The sequence below is a fragment of the Ictalurus furcatus genome, chromosome 16, assembly GCF_023375685.1.
Source record: "Ictalurus furcatus strain D&B chromosome 16, Billie_1.0, whole genome shotgun sequence".
Taxonomy (NCBI): domain Eukaryota; kingdom Metazoa; phylum Chordata; class Actinopteri; order Siluriformes; family Ictaluridae; genus Ictalurus; species Ictalurus furcatus.
The window spans coordinates 5,026,358-5,042,500 of record NC_071270.1 but is presented as its reverse complement, the minus strand read 5'-3'; the positions used below and the strand labels follow the sequence as shown (position 1 = coordinate 5,042,500).

The 16,143-nt window shown below is 42.4% G+C and overlaps 3 protein-coding genes across 4 annotated transcripts in view; all 3 read right to left on the bottom strand.

Moving 5' to 3' along the window:
• The window catches only part of ppm1e (protein phosphatase, Mg2+/Mn2+ dependent, 1E), a 37,371-nt gene extending 27,902 nt beyond the window's left edge, over positions 1-9,469 (bottom strand). The window contains exons 1-2 of the mRNA XM_053645503.1: positions 9,306-9,469; positions 8,206-8,392 (exon numbers count right to left, since the gene is read on the bottom strand). Of these exons, the coding sequence (XP_053501478.1) occupies positions 8,206-8,387 (182 nt within the window). The 5' untranslated portion in view covers positions 8,388-8,392; positions 9,306-9,469. The remainder of the gene's footprint in view (positions 1-8,205; positions 8,393-9,305) is intronic.
• On the bottom strand, positions 2,826-5,345 carry LOC128620474 (uncharacterized). The gene is made up of 2 exons (XM_053645504.1): positions 3,207-5,345; positions 2,826-3,119 (listed from the first exon to the last, which is right to left on the bottom strand). Exons 1-2 carry the CDS (start codon positions 4,162-4,164, stop codon positions 3,085-3,087), a joined length of 993 nt encoding a protein of 330 aa, XP_053501479.1. The 5' UTR covers positions 4,165-5,345; the 3' UTR covers positions 2,826-3,084.
• A 909-nt stretch (positions 9,470-10,378) lies between the features above and the next one.
• rad51c (RAD51 paralog C) lies at positions 10,379-15,894 on the bottom strand. 2 transcript variants are annotated; one of them, XM_053645507.1, is made up of 9 exons: positions 15,205-15,894; positions 14,329-14,572; positions 13,869-14,026; positions 13,547-13,680; positions 13,145-13,276; positions 12,534-12,600; positions 12,039-12,099; positions 11,616-11,676; positions 10,379-11,121 (listed from the first exon to the last, which is right to left on the bottom strand). In XM_053645507.1, the coding sequence occupies exons 1-9, from the start codon at positions 15,323-15,325 to the stop codon at positions 11,014-11,016; spliced, it is 1,086 nt and encodes a 361-aa protein (XP_053501482.1). In that variant the 5' UTR covers positions 15,326-15,894; the 3' UTR covers positions 10,379-11,013. The 2 variants fall into 2 exon arrangements, with proteins under 2 accessions (XP_053501482.1, XP_053501483.1); XM_053645508.1 differs by having other exon boundaries at positions 14,329-14,569.
• Between the last annotated feature and the right edge of the window lie 249 nt (positions 15,895-16,143).

Here is a 16,143-nt window from a genome sequence, read left to right as displayed (position 1 = left end):
TGCGTCAACATAATCATCATCATCATCATCATCATCATCGTCCCACGGGAGCGGCTGGAAATTCCCGCTAAACGGAGCAGAGAAGAGCCAAAACTTTCGGTCTTTGGCAGAATCTGGAATATAGAAGATGTTCTGGATGAACCGTCACTTTAAGGTTTGATCCGTTTAACAAAGAAAACTCGAGTTTAGTTGCATTGTTTTACTCTTTATGGCGACGAGACCGCGAGAAGCAGTGAAACGTCACACTTCGGTGGATCTGAGGTCACGTCCAGGGCTGGACACTCCATGTGCAGTGATCCTGAGGGGCTCTGTGATTAAAGGATTACAGAGAGAGAGAGAGAGAGAGAGAGAGAGAGAGAGAGTATATATGTGTGTGTGTGTGTGTGTGTATATATCACATCCTACTCAAACAATTTCCGTCAGGAACCAACAACGTACTCCGTCTATCTATACATTTACTGAAGTTCCATCTGTAGTCATGCACCGACAGTGACGTAACAAAACCCACGCTGTAAATATCTGAAGTGATGAGCGTTTATCTCCCCAACCATCCCCGGATCTCGCGGCCCCGCCCCGTCTCTTCCACAGACACGGACAGGAGATGGACAGGAAAGCAACGTCCAACCCACTCAGCCTAATTGCTATGTGACCACCGAGAAACGGCGAATCAATCATATTTCCATTCAATTAGCGCACAGCCGGAGACGAGGTGATGGACCTCTCTTAGCCAGATGAAACGCTGTGGGAGAAGACGACCTTGGACGACCTCGGAGACGCAGCATGATGCTGGTGTCTTATAATAAACCCCATAAGTCTGAACAGCGTGAGCAGAGTGAACACAGCACTCTTCAGCGCTGCAGTGGTGAAGCGTGGGGTCTTACATAACTCTGCCCGGCGACACAACGTTTATTTAGCAGTAGCGTTAGCATTAGTAGTAATACCCCTAACCAAAACAGGAACCTGGAGGGAAATCTGCAGCGGCGTCGTGTGGAGAGGAAATGAGAAAAAAATATATAATAATCTTCAATAGATGCTTTATTGAAATCATCATCATCAGTTAAAAACTTTTAGATGGGTTATTTTTAACCACTAAAAGTAATCTGCACTAAATAATCAACTTCTTTAAAAAAAAAAAAAAAAGCACATAAACAACAAATAAACAGCAGCTGTGCAACTGGAAACGCCCCCTTGACCTCCTGCCATCCTTAACAGTACAACATCGCTAACATTAGCTAATCAGTTTAGCTAACGGCTAGCAAGCTAGCTCACATTAGTCACAGGTCGCAGGCTACTTCCGAATATATGTGTACATATGTGTGTGGGTGTGTGTGTGTGTGTAATATATAATTACAATGTTACCATGACAACCACAGTCTCGTTAACTAACTAGCTAGCTCAGCATGCAGGTTAAAGCTTTCCAGGTACCACGCGGTCATCCTACACTCTAATCTCAGACGTGATTGGTCCGTAGCAGTGGAGGATATTTTGCGACATCACAAACTGAGCTTATACATAACTCCGCCCCCAATCAGCTGTAAAAGGAGGTATGGAGAAAGTCTGAATGTTTAGATGAAAGGGGAAAACTGTGGATGTATAGAAGGAGGATCGGTTCAACATTTAAACGAGCACTGATCCCTCTCGCCGCTTGCCGTTTAGAGCGCGCTGTGTGTGTGTGTGTGTGTGTGTGTGTGTGTGTATTGATTGTGAGTGCTTGGCTCAGTTTATTTTGCCCCTGGCTGTAATGAGAGGAAGCCCGAGGGTGCTGGAGGAATCACAGAGGAGGAGGAGTGATGATACCTCGGGCTCACGGAGGTCAGCGAGCAACATCTAACTTCATCAGCGCTCGAGAAACAAACTGGGAATTGTGGGTTAAATTGTGGGGAAATTCTCCATATTGGGGGACAGAGTTATGAGACACAGAGCTGCGGTCTGTCCTAAAGAGATCATCCCTGTTGTTTTGTAGTATTATTATTTTTTAGGAAGCTTTACGTTGCCCGGTTTTAGCGACACCCCCCCCGTCAATTCCACACGCCGCCTCTGCTGTTGCTGAATTCGCTGCAGAATGAAAGACAGCAGCTAGGTCACTACTGTTCTAATGAACATCTGGAGAACCGATGCATCATTTATTTAGGTCGTTTCTCTTCGCAGGAATACAAAATTGGTTTAAACACAACTGGATCACAATCCAGACAACACGAACGTACACCGTTCCTTAAAATGTCCAGACCTCACTCTTGTCGGTGTAAATCAGGTGCACAGGTGAGCTGCAGAACATCTCGCATTTCATCCACAAACCCTCAGCTTTCGCTCATAATGGATAACTCATAATTGTCATAATTCTCCATGCTTAAATGCAACTTATTAAGCATCTTATACACACACACACACACACACACACACACACGTTAAACGGATGCGTAGGCGATTCTGAGACTGCAATAACATCGAAATCTGATTGTGTCTTTACAAAAGGATAAAAAAGATAAATGTGCGTGGTGTGTGTGTGTGTGTGTGTGTGTGTGTGTGTGTGTGTGTTATACAGCATCCTCTCAAGAGCAGCTGCTCTACTACGAATGAAGAGGTTTTGTGCTCTAATGTGATGCCAAGCAAGCTCTGTGCCAATTTAAAACAGGATGATTTTATCTACAGAGCTCAGGTCCATCGCACAGTTACACCGTCAGGTCCACACAGGAACGACCTCCAGGTGTCAGAGTGGAAAAGAGAGAGAGAGAGAGAGAGAGAGAACACACAATCTACTGATTAGATGAGATAAATGCAGTATGAGAGGCTATTTTGTAAATCAGGTTGATTTCCAGCATGTGAAAGGGAAGTTTTAGCTTATCTGATTCCTATTAAACTGCGGTTACTGTAAAGTTTATAAAAGCCCACACTGCCTGCAGCATTACACGAAGGCGGTGAAGGATTTCCACGTTACTCGTCTGCTCCAGGAACGAGCGCTTGGCGACGGCACTGATGAACCTCGACATTTATTTAGAGTGCCTGCGGCGGTTCAGCGGAGGGCGATGGAACCATTTTCACTTCCTGTTCCCTAACGAGGAAATTCCCGGTGGGAATTTTTCTCCCTCACACTGATCCCCGCTCCAGCAGGAGGAAATCCACTATGAGAGCAAACACACGCCCATATGAAGAACAATAATCAGCTTTTATTTTTATTCAACACATCCTAAACCCACTTCTCGGCTTACGTCTCTGTGTCGTGATGGAAGGATGTGATGGAAATGTCGTGATGGAGGAATGTGATGGACGTGTGTGATGAAGGGATGTGATGGAGGGATGTGAAGAATGAACGTGATGGAGGGATGTGAAGGATGGAATGGATGTGATGGAGGTACATGATGGAGGGATGTGAAGAATGGAATGGATGTGATGGAGGGATGTGAAGGATGGAATGGATGTGATGGAGGTACATGATGGAGGGATGTGAAGAATGGAATGGATGTGATGGAGGGATGTGAAGGATGGAATGGATGTGAAGAATGAACATGATGGAGGGATGTGAAGAATGGAATGGATGTGATGGAGGGATGTGAAAAATGGATGTGATGGAGGTACATGATGGAGGGATGTGAAGGATGGAATGGATGTGAAGAATGAACATGATGGAGGGATGTGAAGAATGGAATGGATGTGATGGAGGGATGTGAAAAATGGATGTGATGGAGGTACATGATGGAGGGATGTGAAGAATGGATGTGAAGAATAAACATGATGGAGGGATGTGAAGAATGGAATGGATGTGATGGAGGGATGTGAAAAATGGATGTGATGGAGGTACATGATGGAGGGATGTGAAGAATGGATGTGAAGAATGAACATGATGGAGGGATGTGAAGAATGGAATGGATGTGATGGAGGGATGTGAAAAATGGATGTGATGGAGGTACATGATGGAGGGATGTGAAGAATGGATGTGAAGAATGAACATGATGGAGGGATGTGAAGAATGGAATGGATGTGATGGAGGGATGTGAAGAATGGATGTGAAGAATGAACATGGTGGAGGGATGTGAAGAATGGAATGGACGTGATGGAGGGATGTGAAGAATGGATGTGAAGAATGAACATGATGGAGGGATGTGAAGAACGGATGTGATGGAGGGACGTGAAGAACGGATGTGATGGAGGGACGAAGTGGAGAGACATGAATAACGGACGTGACGGAGGGAGATGATGGAGACGTGGTAGAGGGAGGTGAGACACCTCCACAGCGAGGGGATTACAGCTGTGTGAGACAGAGGGCTTTAATGAGCTTTAGCAGAGCTTTCCGTTCTCGATTAGTGTGTGTCAGGACTCCCTGTGGCTCACAGCGTGATGGGGAAACAGCCCCCATCACTCCCTCCCTCCCTTCTTCACTCCCTCCCTCTGTTTGGAGGACGACACATCCGGATCTCCTTCTGCCATGTGAATCACACTAAAGCACTTACGCCTCAGAATCTCGGCTTCATTCCGTCTGGATCACTGCGAGCCGAATCGTCCATCACACTCATCTTCATACTACACGCTACTAGTGCACTTATACACTGTTATAAATAACCCTTCATACAGCTCCTACACACTTCATCACATGACCTACCCGTCTTTAAACTACACACACACACACACACTACATCCTCACACACTAAACAGCGTAATACTCCACCATCGAGATACGGCTACAGATTTATAGAGATAGGTAGTAGGGTTAAGTCGCTCCAAATATCACCCTATCAGACATTATGCACTACGTAGGGTGTAGGGGGCATTTCTTTCCCTTATTATGTAGTGCACTTACACAGAAGGAACTGAATCTCAAACTGGATTCTGGTTAATAAGCAGTTATAAGCAGTTATAAGCTTCCAGACAGGATAGTCCTGTTACTGAACACTTCATCAAATCAAAACAAAACTCAAACCCACACACACACACACCAACGCCACACTGTCACACACTTTATACAACACATACAGACAAGCGTGTCTCATCTCACTGTGACACACACACACACACACACACACGCTGCTGGAGAACAAAGGGGATCTCCACCTCTCTCCCCTGCTCTATTATTAGATCTTCAACCCGGAGACAAAATAATCACACGTTGAGCTGCATCAACACGGGAAGAGCGGGAGACGAGCTGAAGACGAGCAGAAAAACCCCTCGTTACGCCCTCGCCTCTGACAAGAACCCCACCGACACCAGACTTCTGCATCTCAACCCCAGAACACTAACCACGGTTCTAACGCTGCGTTCCTGCACCATTTCGCTGATCAGATCACACACACACACACACACACACACACACACACACAGGCATGAGATTCACCTACAACACATCACCTGATAATGCTGTTCCACACAATCCACTGCTCACAATGGCTGTGTCCCAATTGCACGTATACTGACTATATAAGGTGCAGTGCACTTACATATGAACCAAGGAGCTGAAACCTAGTTGATTCCTTACTACACTTATAGTGCACTACATAGGGCGCAGTGCACTTACTGTATATATGGAGCAGCTAGCTGAATCCCAAATCAACCCCTATTCCACTTCCAGTATAGGGTGTAGTGTACCTAACATCCGGAGTACTGAGAATCGTCCCAAATGACTCGCTATTACACTTAAAGTGAACTGTATAGGGCGTAGTGCTCTTATATTATGAGCAGGAACTGACGCGACTCCCAATTACATTTATAGTGCACTACATAGGGAGCAGCGAGATGCATCACAACTCCCTTGCTACTCCATTTATAGTGCACTACTGTATATAGGCAGGAGGTAGAGCTCTAATATATGCAAAGAGAATCCCAAAGGACTCCCAATTACCTGCAGAGTGCATTATACAGGATTTAGGAGTCATTACTTCATAAAATATGTAGTGCATAGGGAGTAAGCAGATGAAGCTCTTAGGGATTAGGGAACTCAGTCACTTAGAGCCTTACATAGAGTAGACAAGCCATTATTTTTAGGGAGCCACAAAATGGCTGCTTGTTGCACACAGCATCCTACATGAGGTACGGAAGGTAAGGCTTTTTACTTCATACCGTGTGTAGTGTGTTTATACAGGAAGTATACAGGTAGGAAGTATTAATAATGATCCCATTCCCTATGTAGTGCACTTATTTACAGTTCAGGGAGCTAAATCCCAAATGATTCCTAATAGGACAAATTGTGTACAAGCCATTATTTTATACCTGATGCAGTGCACTACAGAGACACATCAGTCCTGCTATGTGCACATTAAACAGCGAGAGATTATGGAGTCCTAAATAGTTCCCTAATGGACATATATAATGCACTAAATGGAGTAACACTTACACAGACAGTAGGGAGCTGAATGCCATCAAGTGTACTAAGTAGGGTGGGAAGTCAGACTGGATTATACACCTCACACTGTATACTTCTGCTTAGGGGTTAGACACCATTATTTCTAATGTAGTGCACTTATTGCCAATAAAGGGAGCAAGGAGCCATTTGGAATCCAGCCATAGAAAAGCAGGAGGATTCTTGAGTGCGTGTGTGTGTCGTCCTGCGTATGAGAAGCAGAGCGCACCAACACTGCCGACATCTTGATGAAAAGGTAACTGTCTCTCTCTCCCTCCCTCACTCTCACACACACACACACACACTCAGAAAAGCTAAGCGACGGTTTAACATGAACACTGCATGTCTACTCCATATTCTCTCTCTCTCTCTCTCTCACACACACACACACACACACACACACACACACACAGAACAAAGAGTGCAGTTGTTATGCCATAGATCGCGCTCTCTCTCTCTGCATCTCACACTCGCTCCGGAAGCTTCCTGATGGATGATGGTTTGAGGAGGAGAAGCAGGAGGAGGGGGGAGGCAACTGCAGCAGTGACGCTGTGCAACGCAAAAACTGGGGATTTACCACTAGGGCACCTCGAGTCACAGACATGGAGGGGGGAACGCACCTCAACAGACAGAGCTCACCACACACACACTCACATACGCACACACACGAACCTCTTATATGCAACTGCATGCACTGTACAAATGAAAGGTGGCGGAAAAAAGCTTTAGAGCGATGGCACAACATAAACCCACTTGATATACGATTATTCGTGTGTGTTGGTGCCACAGTGAGACTTTGCAGAAGACTTGCAGGAGAAAGTGAATCTTCATCTCTCAGTGGCACCAAAATACTTTTATTTTTAGACATTTTCCTGCTTTTATTGTTCGCTCCGTGTGGTCCTGAACAGACGCTCGAACCCTCTTTAACGGCACGATACGAGCAAATCGTAAAGGACCGTGACTAATCTCATCAAAGATTCAAAACAGGTACATCTGTTCATGCTCATGGGCACGAGATAAATCAGGAAACGTCATGAAAACAGATGTAAGGTGCAGGACTGAGTGTAAACAGTGTTTAGAAGAAAGCTTTTTTAAAAAAAAGCAGAAACAAGGAGAAGTACAGTGCAGTGCACAGCTCTTTCAAGGTCGTAAGGTTATGAATTATATGATCTATTTAGTTTAATTAAGGAATTAAAAGGCGATCAAAACAGAACATAATGTTAAAGCAATCACATTATTATTATTATTATTATTATTATCATCATCATCATTATCATCTCACACTTAAGAGGTACCAAATGGTACTTCTGCTTGTCACTGTTGCGGTACCATTAAGGGGACATTATTATTTTTATTATTAATATTATTATTATCATCATCATCATCTCACACTTAAGAGGTACCAAATGGTACTTCTGATCGTCACTGTTGCGGTACCATTAAGGGGACATTATTATTATTATTATTATTATTATAGCTGGAAACCTTTACAGATATATGTTCAGGGACATATCTGGAGGCATGAACTCCTGCTGTAGAAGATCATTTCTCAGGTGAAGTAAACGCTACAGGTAGAAGATGTGTTCCTGGATATAGATCAGATGCAGTAGGTACAGTTAGGTGCTACATGACATTTCATTTCACGGGTCCCTCATTCTGAATAAAGTTTAGATTCTGAATAAAGTGAGGAGAACTCTTTGGAAAGATGACGCTCCTGCTAAAACACTCACCTAAGCTACATAAAGACACCTGATCATGAACTCCTCCGCCGGTTATTCAGGCTACTTTAGGCTAGATATTGATATATATATATATATATTAGTTAATTACTGTGTTGTTAAGTGGGATAGGAAGCGCGAAAGGCATGTCGGGTACTTAACTATTTGCACAGGTGCTGCAGACACAGGTCGAGACATTCCCCTTCCACCTCGTCCTCCACCACCGAGTCCGACAAAGGGCGCGCGGGCACAGGTGAGTCCTCGCGCAGCGGCGGTCGCATCTCCCGCAGGAAAAGCTCCAGGAAGCGGCGGTAAGCTTTCTCCTCGCTGCCACAGCCCGCCATCGCTCCTTCTCATTCCCGGAGAAACACGACACAGACGGAGAACGAGAAGAAGAAGAAGAAGAATGAGGAGAAGAAGCAGGAGGAGGAGAACGAGGAGAAGGAGGAGGATCTGCTGGCTTGAGTCATGAACAAGCTGCAGGTGCGCGCGTGAACGCGAGAGCGCGTTAACGAGCACCGGTGACGTCAGGTACGAGGGGGCGGGGCTAGATAGAAAATAGAAAGAGTACCCTGCTGATGGGGGCAACTACGTCATCCGGTTACTTTGAGATGAATGAATGAATGAACGGATGAATGGACTCGGTACACGGCGTTCGGTTCGCCAGCCCTTAACTGTTTCAAAAACCGGATTTATCCGGATCACTACGATACGTTTCAACTCATCAAACGTTTAAATGGTTTTTTTTTTTCGGAAGTGTAAAAGCGGTAGAATTACTCCAGTTCCGTTAAAGCATCGCGGGTGTCACCTGGACCAATCAGATATAGCCTTCACATCCGGGTCTTGTGCCAGCCTTCTGTAAGTGGGTTACAAACCCTACTAACTAACTAGCATATAAGAGGATAATACGCTGTAGCCAGCTAACTATGTAAACAAAGACAATTGCAAAGAAAAATCAATTTACAACTTTAACGAAGCAGAAAATATAAATATATATATTTTTAAATATCGCTATATGACAAGACAAGCTAGTTAGCGAACGTTAGCCAAATGCTAACCCTAGTTAGTCTAAGAAGCAGGTGGTTATGGGACATGGAGTTTTTGTGTACTACCAGCGGTAGTAATTCATATACAATAAAATATTCGATTATTGATTATGGGGGAAAAAAGACGGAAGAAACGAAAATTGTGAAAATAATAATAATATATATGTATATATCAAATAAACAAGCTTTACGTAAAGTTTAACTATGCATAAATACCTTAAAAAGTGAACTGTGAATAACTACTTTGGGGAATTTTACTTCCGGCGCCGGAATGACGTAAGAACCTGAGTACTGTATAGACGCGCGTGCACGTGGGAGATGCTATTTTTAAACGCTTAAGTCGTGAAGTAAAATTTTTTTTTAAAAAAACAACAACACTGAATTAGGAATTCTTGTGCGTAATTTTGACGTAGTGTGCTGGGTCAAGAATGACGTCACTTAAAAAATGATGTCATATAGGATTTTTTTTTCATAAAGATAAACCAGACACACTATACATACACAGGCTGTGATGTTACATTATTAACTACTGTGTGCGTCATACCTACCACACAGGCCACTCTGTAGTCTACCTGTTGTGCTGCACAAAGTATTGGCACCCCTCTACTCTGCCAATCAGTGAATAAACAGGCCGATTAAAACACGTTAGATGTACATTCAGGTGAAAAATGATTCAAAATAAAGATGTCATGTACAGAAACAGGATATTCAGTGTCACAGGTTTCCCTTTTCTTGTTGATCGTTGTTTATTTTCTGACTTCCTTTCCCCTCAAGCTCATTGCTGGCATTTCACATGAACCAGAGGGATGGAAATCCATCATCAAATTGACCGTGAAGAACTGCTGCCTTGAGTCCTTGAGGCTTTTAATGAAAATTAGCAGCGAAAAGCTCCCCTGATTTCCCAAAGAGGCTCGAGGGATTCATGATCATCACCACAAACCGGTGCTCTGTAGTGCAGTGGGAGTGTATATAGGACATCAGAGGAGTGCAGGGGTAAAAATAACTGCTGCAGATTTCACTCTTCTGCACTGTGTGTGTGTGTGTGAGTGAGAGAGAGACATAAGCAGTAAGCAAGAGTTATTTATTAAAGCAACTTACACTGGCCCAAGTGCTGTACAGAAAATTAAACAAGAGAAATTAAAACACCACCAGAGAAGTAAAACACTCTCTCACTTTCTCTCTCTCTCTCAATAAGCATTTAAATGTAAATTTGTGAAACAGCTGCCTCTTTCCATTTGAGTTTTATCGTCACATTATTTCAATCTTTCTATAAAACTTTAGCCAGGGAGTTTTATTGTTTAAACTTTTAATGTTTAAAAGTTGCATATTTTTTCCTCAGAACAATATCTGTACATTTTGATAACCATGTAATATTTCACACTCGCTATATGAACAACGATGAGGGGGGAAAAAAACAACAACCCCACTCTGGTTTTATTACATGAGTATGAATAATTGAACAAAAAGTGCAGTAAGGTGCTCCTTTAAAATAAAAAAATATATATACTGTAATATAAGACAAATCAAGATAAGATCATACCTAAATAAAAACCTGCAGTAAGAATGATTTCCTCGAACAGAAACTTTTTTAATTGAGCCAAAAGTCTTTAAGCTGAAAGAATCTTTAAAAAAAGATATAAAAAATGGAAATAATCAATTAATACACAAACTGTACATCAATAATAAACGATTATAATTATTACATGTACACCAGTTAACATTCCAGTGATAATGTTTTAATACAAAAATGGATAATTTGACAGCGAAGTTCAGATCATTTTTAATGACAGAAAATGAATCTTTATTCTGACAGAGCAGTGTAGAGGAAGTGCAGATCAGTGAAAGACTGTTGATCAGTTCTTCCTGTGTTAACACAGTGTGTGTGAGTGTGTGTGTGTGTGTGTGTGTGTGAGAGAGAGAGAGATTAACTGTGCTGGTGTTCAGTGCGAGGACGTTTGCTGTGGCTTCCTGCTGCAGGACTGTGAGACGGGACAGAAGACACTGAAACACTTGCGTCTCGGAATCCTTCAGCCTTCATCACACAAACACGACACGACGCCTGATATTAATCATATATTACAGCTCCAAACATACAACACACACATCCCAAGTACTGTGTTCATCTGTGTTAGTGTTAATGAAAAGTTATTGCATCATCAAACACAACAGCCAATCAGGTTTCAGGATGTAAACACCAGACGAGCAACACGGGTGTACCTGGTGAAAGGGCGCTGTGCTGTCTGAGCTTTTTATTTATTTATTTATTCGGTGTAATCATGCTAGTTATTAAAGTGCCACACTAATTCATTTTATTATTCAGTAATGAAGGTAAAATCATCTACAAAACAAGTTGGACTTGAGTTGGTTTTTTTTTTTTTTTTTTAAATGTTAGATTATCACAGATATAGGTATATATTAAAATTATTTAACGTTAAAGTGCTTTTTTAAATAACCGAGTTAAACGTATTATTATTATTATCGATGATGTTGTTATTGATATTAATGATGTTATTGTTATTAACTGACCGTGATGTGGTAGGGGACGCTGGCGTCTCTGTGGCTGGACGATTTGTACAGAGACGCAAACCTGCAGGAAGAACGAGCAGTGAAATGAAACAGATCGATGTGTATTTCTGATTTCTGTTCACTGCAGAGCTGATGCACATCCATCATACACACACACACACACACACGCACGCACGCACACGCAGTGACCTTGAAGTGTTTATTGCTCAGATGGGAAAAAAGCAGCGTCACGGAGAACGATTGAAATGAACAACTGCTGATACAGACAGAGAGAGAGAGAGAGAGAGAGAGAGAAAGACAAAGAGGCAAACAGAGAGAGATAGAAAGAGATACAAAGAAACAGACAGACAGAGAGACAGAGAGAGAGAGATGGTAATTCTCACTCGTCTACTGAGTGCACAAAAACCACACACACACACTTGCCTTTGAGCTCCTTCCCAGTGTAGGATGAGTCTCTGTGTGGCTGCGTGACCCCAAATCTCACCTGGTAGACAACCAAGTAACCATACAGTGCATATATTATTTATATATATATATATATATATATATATATATATATATATATATATATATACACATACATACATATATATATACATATATATATATATATACACATATATATACACACACATATATATATATATATATATATATATACACACACACACATATATATATATATACATATATATATATATATATATATATACACACACATGCATTAAAGTGAATAAAGCACACTTCAGTCTCTACTGCCCTCTACTGGACATTCGGATACTTCACCGTTCAGCTTCCTGTTACACTTCTCAGTATGCTAAACTGGAGGCTATATACTTCCATTACTTGTTAGCAACATTAGCAAAATCACTCCAGTGCCAAAACCAACAACTCGAACATGAAGAAAGAGCAGATTACCCAGAGCAGGGATGAGCTTGGATTGGACGGTCGAGACTTTAGTCGTCATCTGATTGGTCAACACCACCTGAGAACAGTACACAGGAGTGAAGTGTGTGAAGAGGGAAGTTAGGGACAGACAGCAGCTGTGTCTAAAATCACACGCAGTGACCTACTACTGAAAACTGTTTCTGAACGAGAGGTTTGTTTAATAATCAGTAACGTTAGCTAACAGGGTGAGTGTGTGTTACTGTGTGTGTGTTACTGTGTGTGTTATTGTCAGTTTAGAGAAAAAAACCCATGCAGAGCTGAAACTCACAACACTGTTTGTTTGTGTGTGCAATTTATTATTGTGTGTGTGTGTGTGTGTGGTACCGCTGTGCCGTGCTGAGCTGATAGCTGAGTGTGTAGTGAGTGTGTGTGTGTGGTACCGCTGGGCCGTGCTGAGCTGATAGCTGAGTGTGTAGTGAGTGTGTGTGTGTGTGTGTGTGTGTGTGTGTGTGGTACCGCTGTGCCGTGCTGAGCTGATAGCTGAGTGTGTAGTGAGTGTGTGTGTGTGTGTGTGTGTGTGTGTGTGTGGTACCGCTGGGCCGTGCTGAGCCGATAGCTGAGTGAGTGTGTGTGTGTGGTACCGCTGGGCCGTGCTGAGCCGATAGCCGAGTGAGCCGCAGTGAGAGGGCGTTGAGGAGGCGGGTCCTGTGAGAGAGGTCCTCCAGGTCGTGTCTGAAGGGGAAAGCCACGCTGTCAATCACCACCAGCCGCACCTGCCATCCCATAATTATCACCACGATAATCAATAACAACACATTCAATATCTCTTCATATAAATCTCTCACATGGCTCATACAAATACCACGACCTCTCAAAATAAGACATTTCCAGATTTTTGATTTTTGTTAGTAGAATCTCAGGGGCTTTTTTATGTTTGAGGCTTTTTAACGTTATATATTTATCTATATATTTATCTGCGGGGCTTTTATTATGTTTGGGGTTGATATGAGACCTGCTGCTCTGTGGTGAACTGTGCTGCGTACCTGTGGGCGTTTCCTCAGGAAGTCGGGCAGGAGGTGAAGCTCAGCGAGCAGCTCCACGTGATCCTGACAGCGCACCAGGAAGACGCCGGAGAGGATCTTCTCCACGGTGAAGCTCTCTAAAGCTCCACGTTGCTCTGAGAACACACACACAAACATAACCCAGAATTCCTGATACAGTTCTGCTGAATGGGGTGAAGAGGAGCAATCTGATGACATCATCATAAAGCGCCAGTCATGAGGACACTCTGCTTCACAGCCATACATTTTGTAGTAAACATTTTTTTTAAACCGACGAGGGACATAAACACGACTATAAACACACCTTCGTCCTCGGCCAGAGCGGCGCAGTGCTCCACCGCAGCCTCGGCCACGCCCACCAGCCGCTGCACCACAAACCCGCCCTCTGTATCGATGAACACGGCTTCACCACCCAGTCCTCCAAAACACACGGGGATCTGCACATCTACTGCCAGCTGCACGCTGACACACACACACACACATCCGAAATAATCACATTTGAGTCTTTCCTCTTTTAACTGACACCAATTCTAACCATATTGAAGGATAATTAAAGGTTTTTAGCTTTCAAAAGGTTCTCCTTGAAACTCTGTGCTATAGGGTTCAACATAGAACTTCTCAAAGGTTCTAAATGGCGCAACAAATGGACACTCATTCTGGCTTCATGAAGCTGTGTTAACGACCATCAGGACTACAATCTGGTGTGATAAAAGTGCAGTCATGAGAACTGGAACATCAGAACCAGGAACACTCTCAGGTCTCACCACAGCTGGGTTTTTCCGATGCCCGGAACGCCGCAGATTTCCATAGTCTTCCCCACAGGAACCCCGCCTCCGAGTACAGAGTCCAGCTCCGAGCAGAAGGTGACGATGCTGCCCCGAGTCTCCTCCTGGTGCAGGAGATCCAGTGCTGTTAGACTCTGCAGCTCTGCCCCCTGCTGGAGGGGTGAGGAGTCATCACGCAGCGTCCGCAACACCTCATCAGCCTCCTCCTGAGATAAACCTGCTGCTGCCGTCGGAACCAAAACATACTGTATATTACTACAGATACATATACTTTCTACACATACAGTTGAGTGCAAAAGTTTGCATCCCTCATGGTTTAAAGTGGGGGGGAATGTATGGGATATACAATTGATCCATCATAAAAAAAGGTTTAAATGAAACCTAGGGGAGAGAACAGGACAAAATAATAAACAAAATTATCAGAATTGGTTTATATATATATATATATATATATATATATATATATATATATATATATATATATATGTATATATATATATATATAGGTGAAAGAATTTGGTGAAAGAATTCAGAGGCTGTTATTAAAATAAAATAGTGTTAATAATGAGTAATCAGAGAAAGAATATAAGTGATATACCTTTGTTTAACTAATATTTTTGATTGTCTTTCCCGTTAATATGTCAACATTCATTATTTTAATAGGTGTTAATAATTTATGCAATTATAAGGAAGGTTATAATGAACATCTGATAAACCAAACTCACTAAATTTCCTGTGTGTAAAATAAAAATAATTTTTTAAAAAAAAGTTATTTATTTTTCATCAGGAGGTGCAAACTATTGCTCTCAGCTGTAAATCCTGCTGAAATGAAGCAGACTTTACACAGCAGTGTACCTTTACACAGCTGGAGCGGCTGCACCTCAGTCAGATCTGCAGCTGTGTGAAAGCCAGCGTTTATTAATTTGACCTTCACAGAAGGAGCCAGAGGAGAACTGGACACGGTCCTGAGCATCATATTATTCTAATTTGCTATTTAAAAAAAAAACTTCTAAAACTTCATCAATGTGATAGAGAATCACACCAGCTCTCTAAATACTTTAAATGACCACACTTCAGTCTCAAATAAATAGCTATTAATCAACACGCCTGTAATTCCCAAACGCGTTTTCGGTCCTCTGGTCCCTTTTCGCATTCCGTACATCACTTCCGCATTTTTACAGCGCTAGCGTTCTCCATTTTGGAGAGGGGAAAAAATATCCTCGTTTGCATGATTTTACACTAAATAAATAAAGAATTCACTCGTGGAAGACATAATCGATGTTGTTATCTTAATATACGAAATACGCGAAACGTTTTTAAACAACGGCCTGTTAATATCAGTATCAAACTGCTCAAACACTAGCGATTAGCTAGCTAACATCCTTCTTTGTTGGTTTTAGCACACCAGATTAATAAACTTTGCTCTAAAAAATAATGTTTACACTAAGATAATAACTCTCAAAATGAAATAAAGAGAGAGAGAAAGACGCAAAACCGACGCGAACGTAATTAAAGAAACATACACTCGATCGAACAAATTCGAACCGCGTTTTTTTTTTTTTTTTGTTTTTTTTTTTAAGCTGAACATGTCCCTCACTACGTTCCGTAATTGACGGAATGTGATAAGGGACAAACTAGAGGAAGACGCGTTTGGAAAAACAGATGCTGTATTCCGAATAGAAAGCGTCCATTTTGCCTGGGAAAAAAAAAAAAACAGACACGTCAGTAGGAATATTCCGGATTGCTACATCACCAGACAGCGATTTGAGTCGACTTTTTTTATTGATGCGAAAG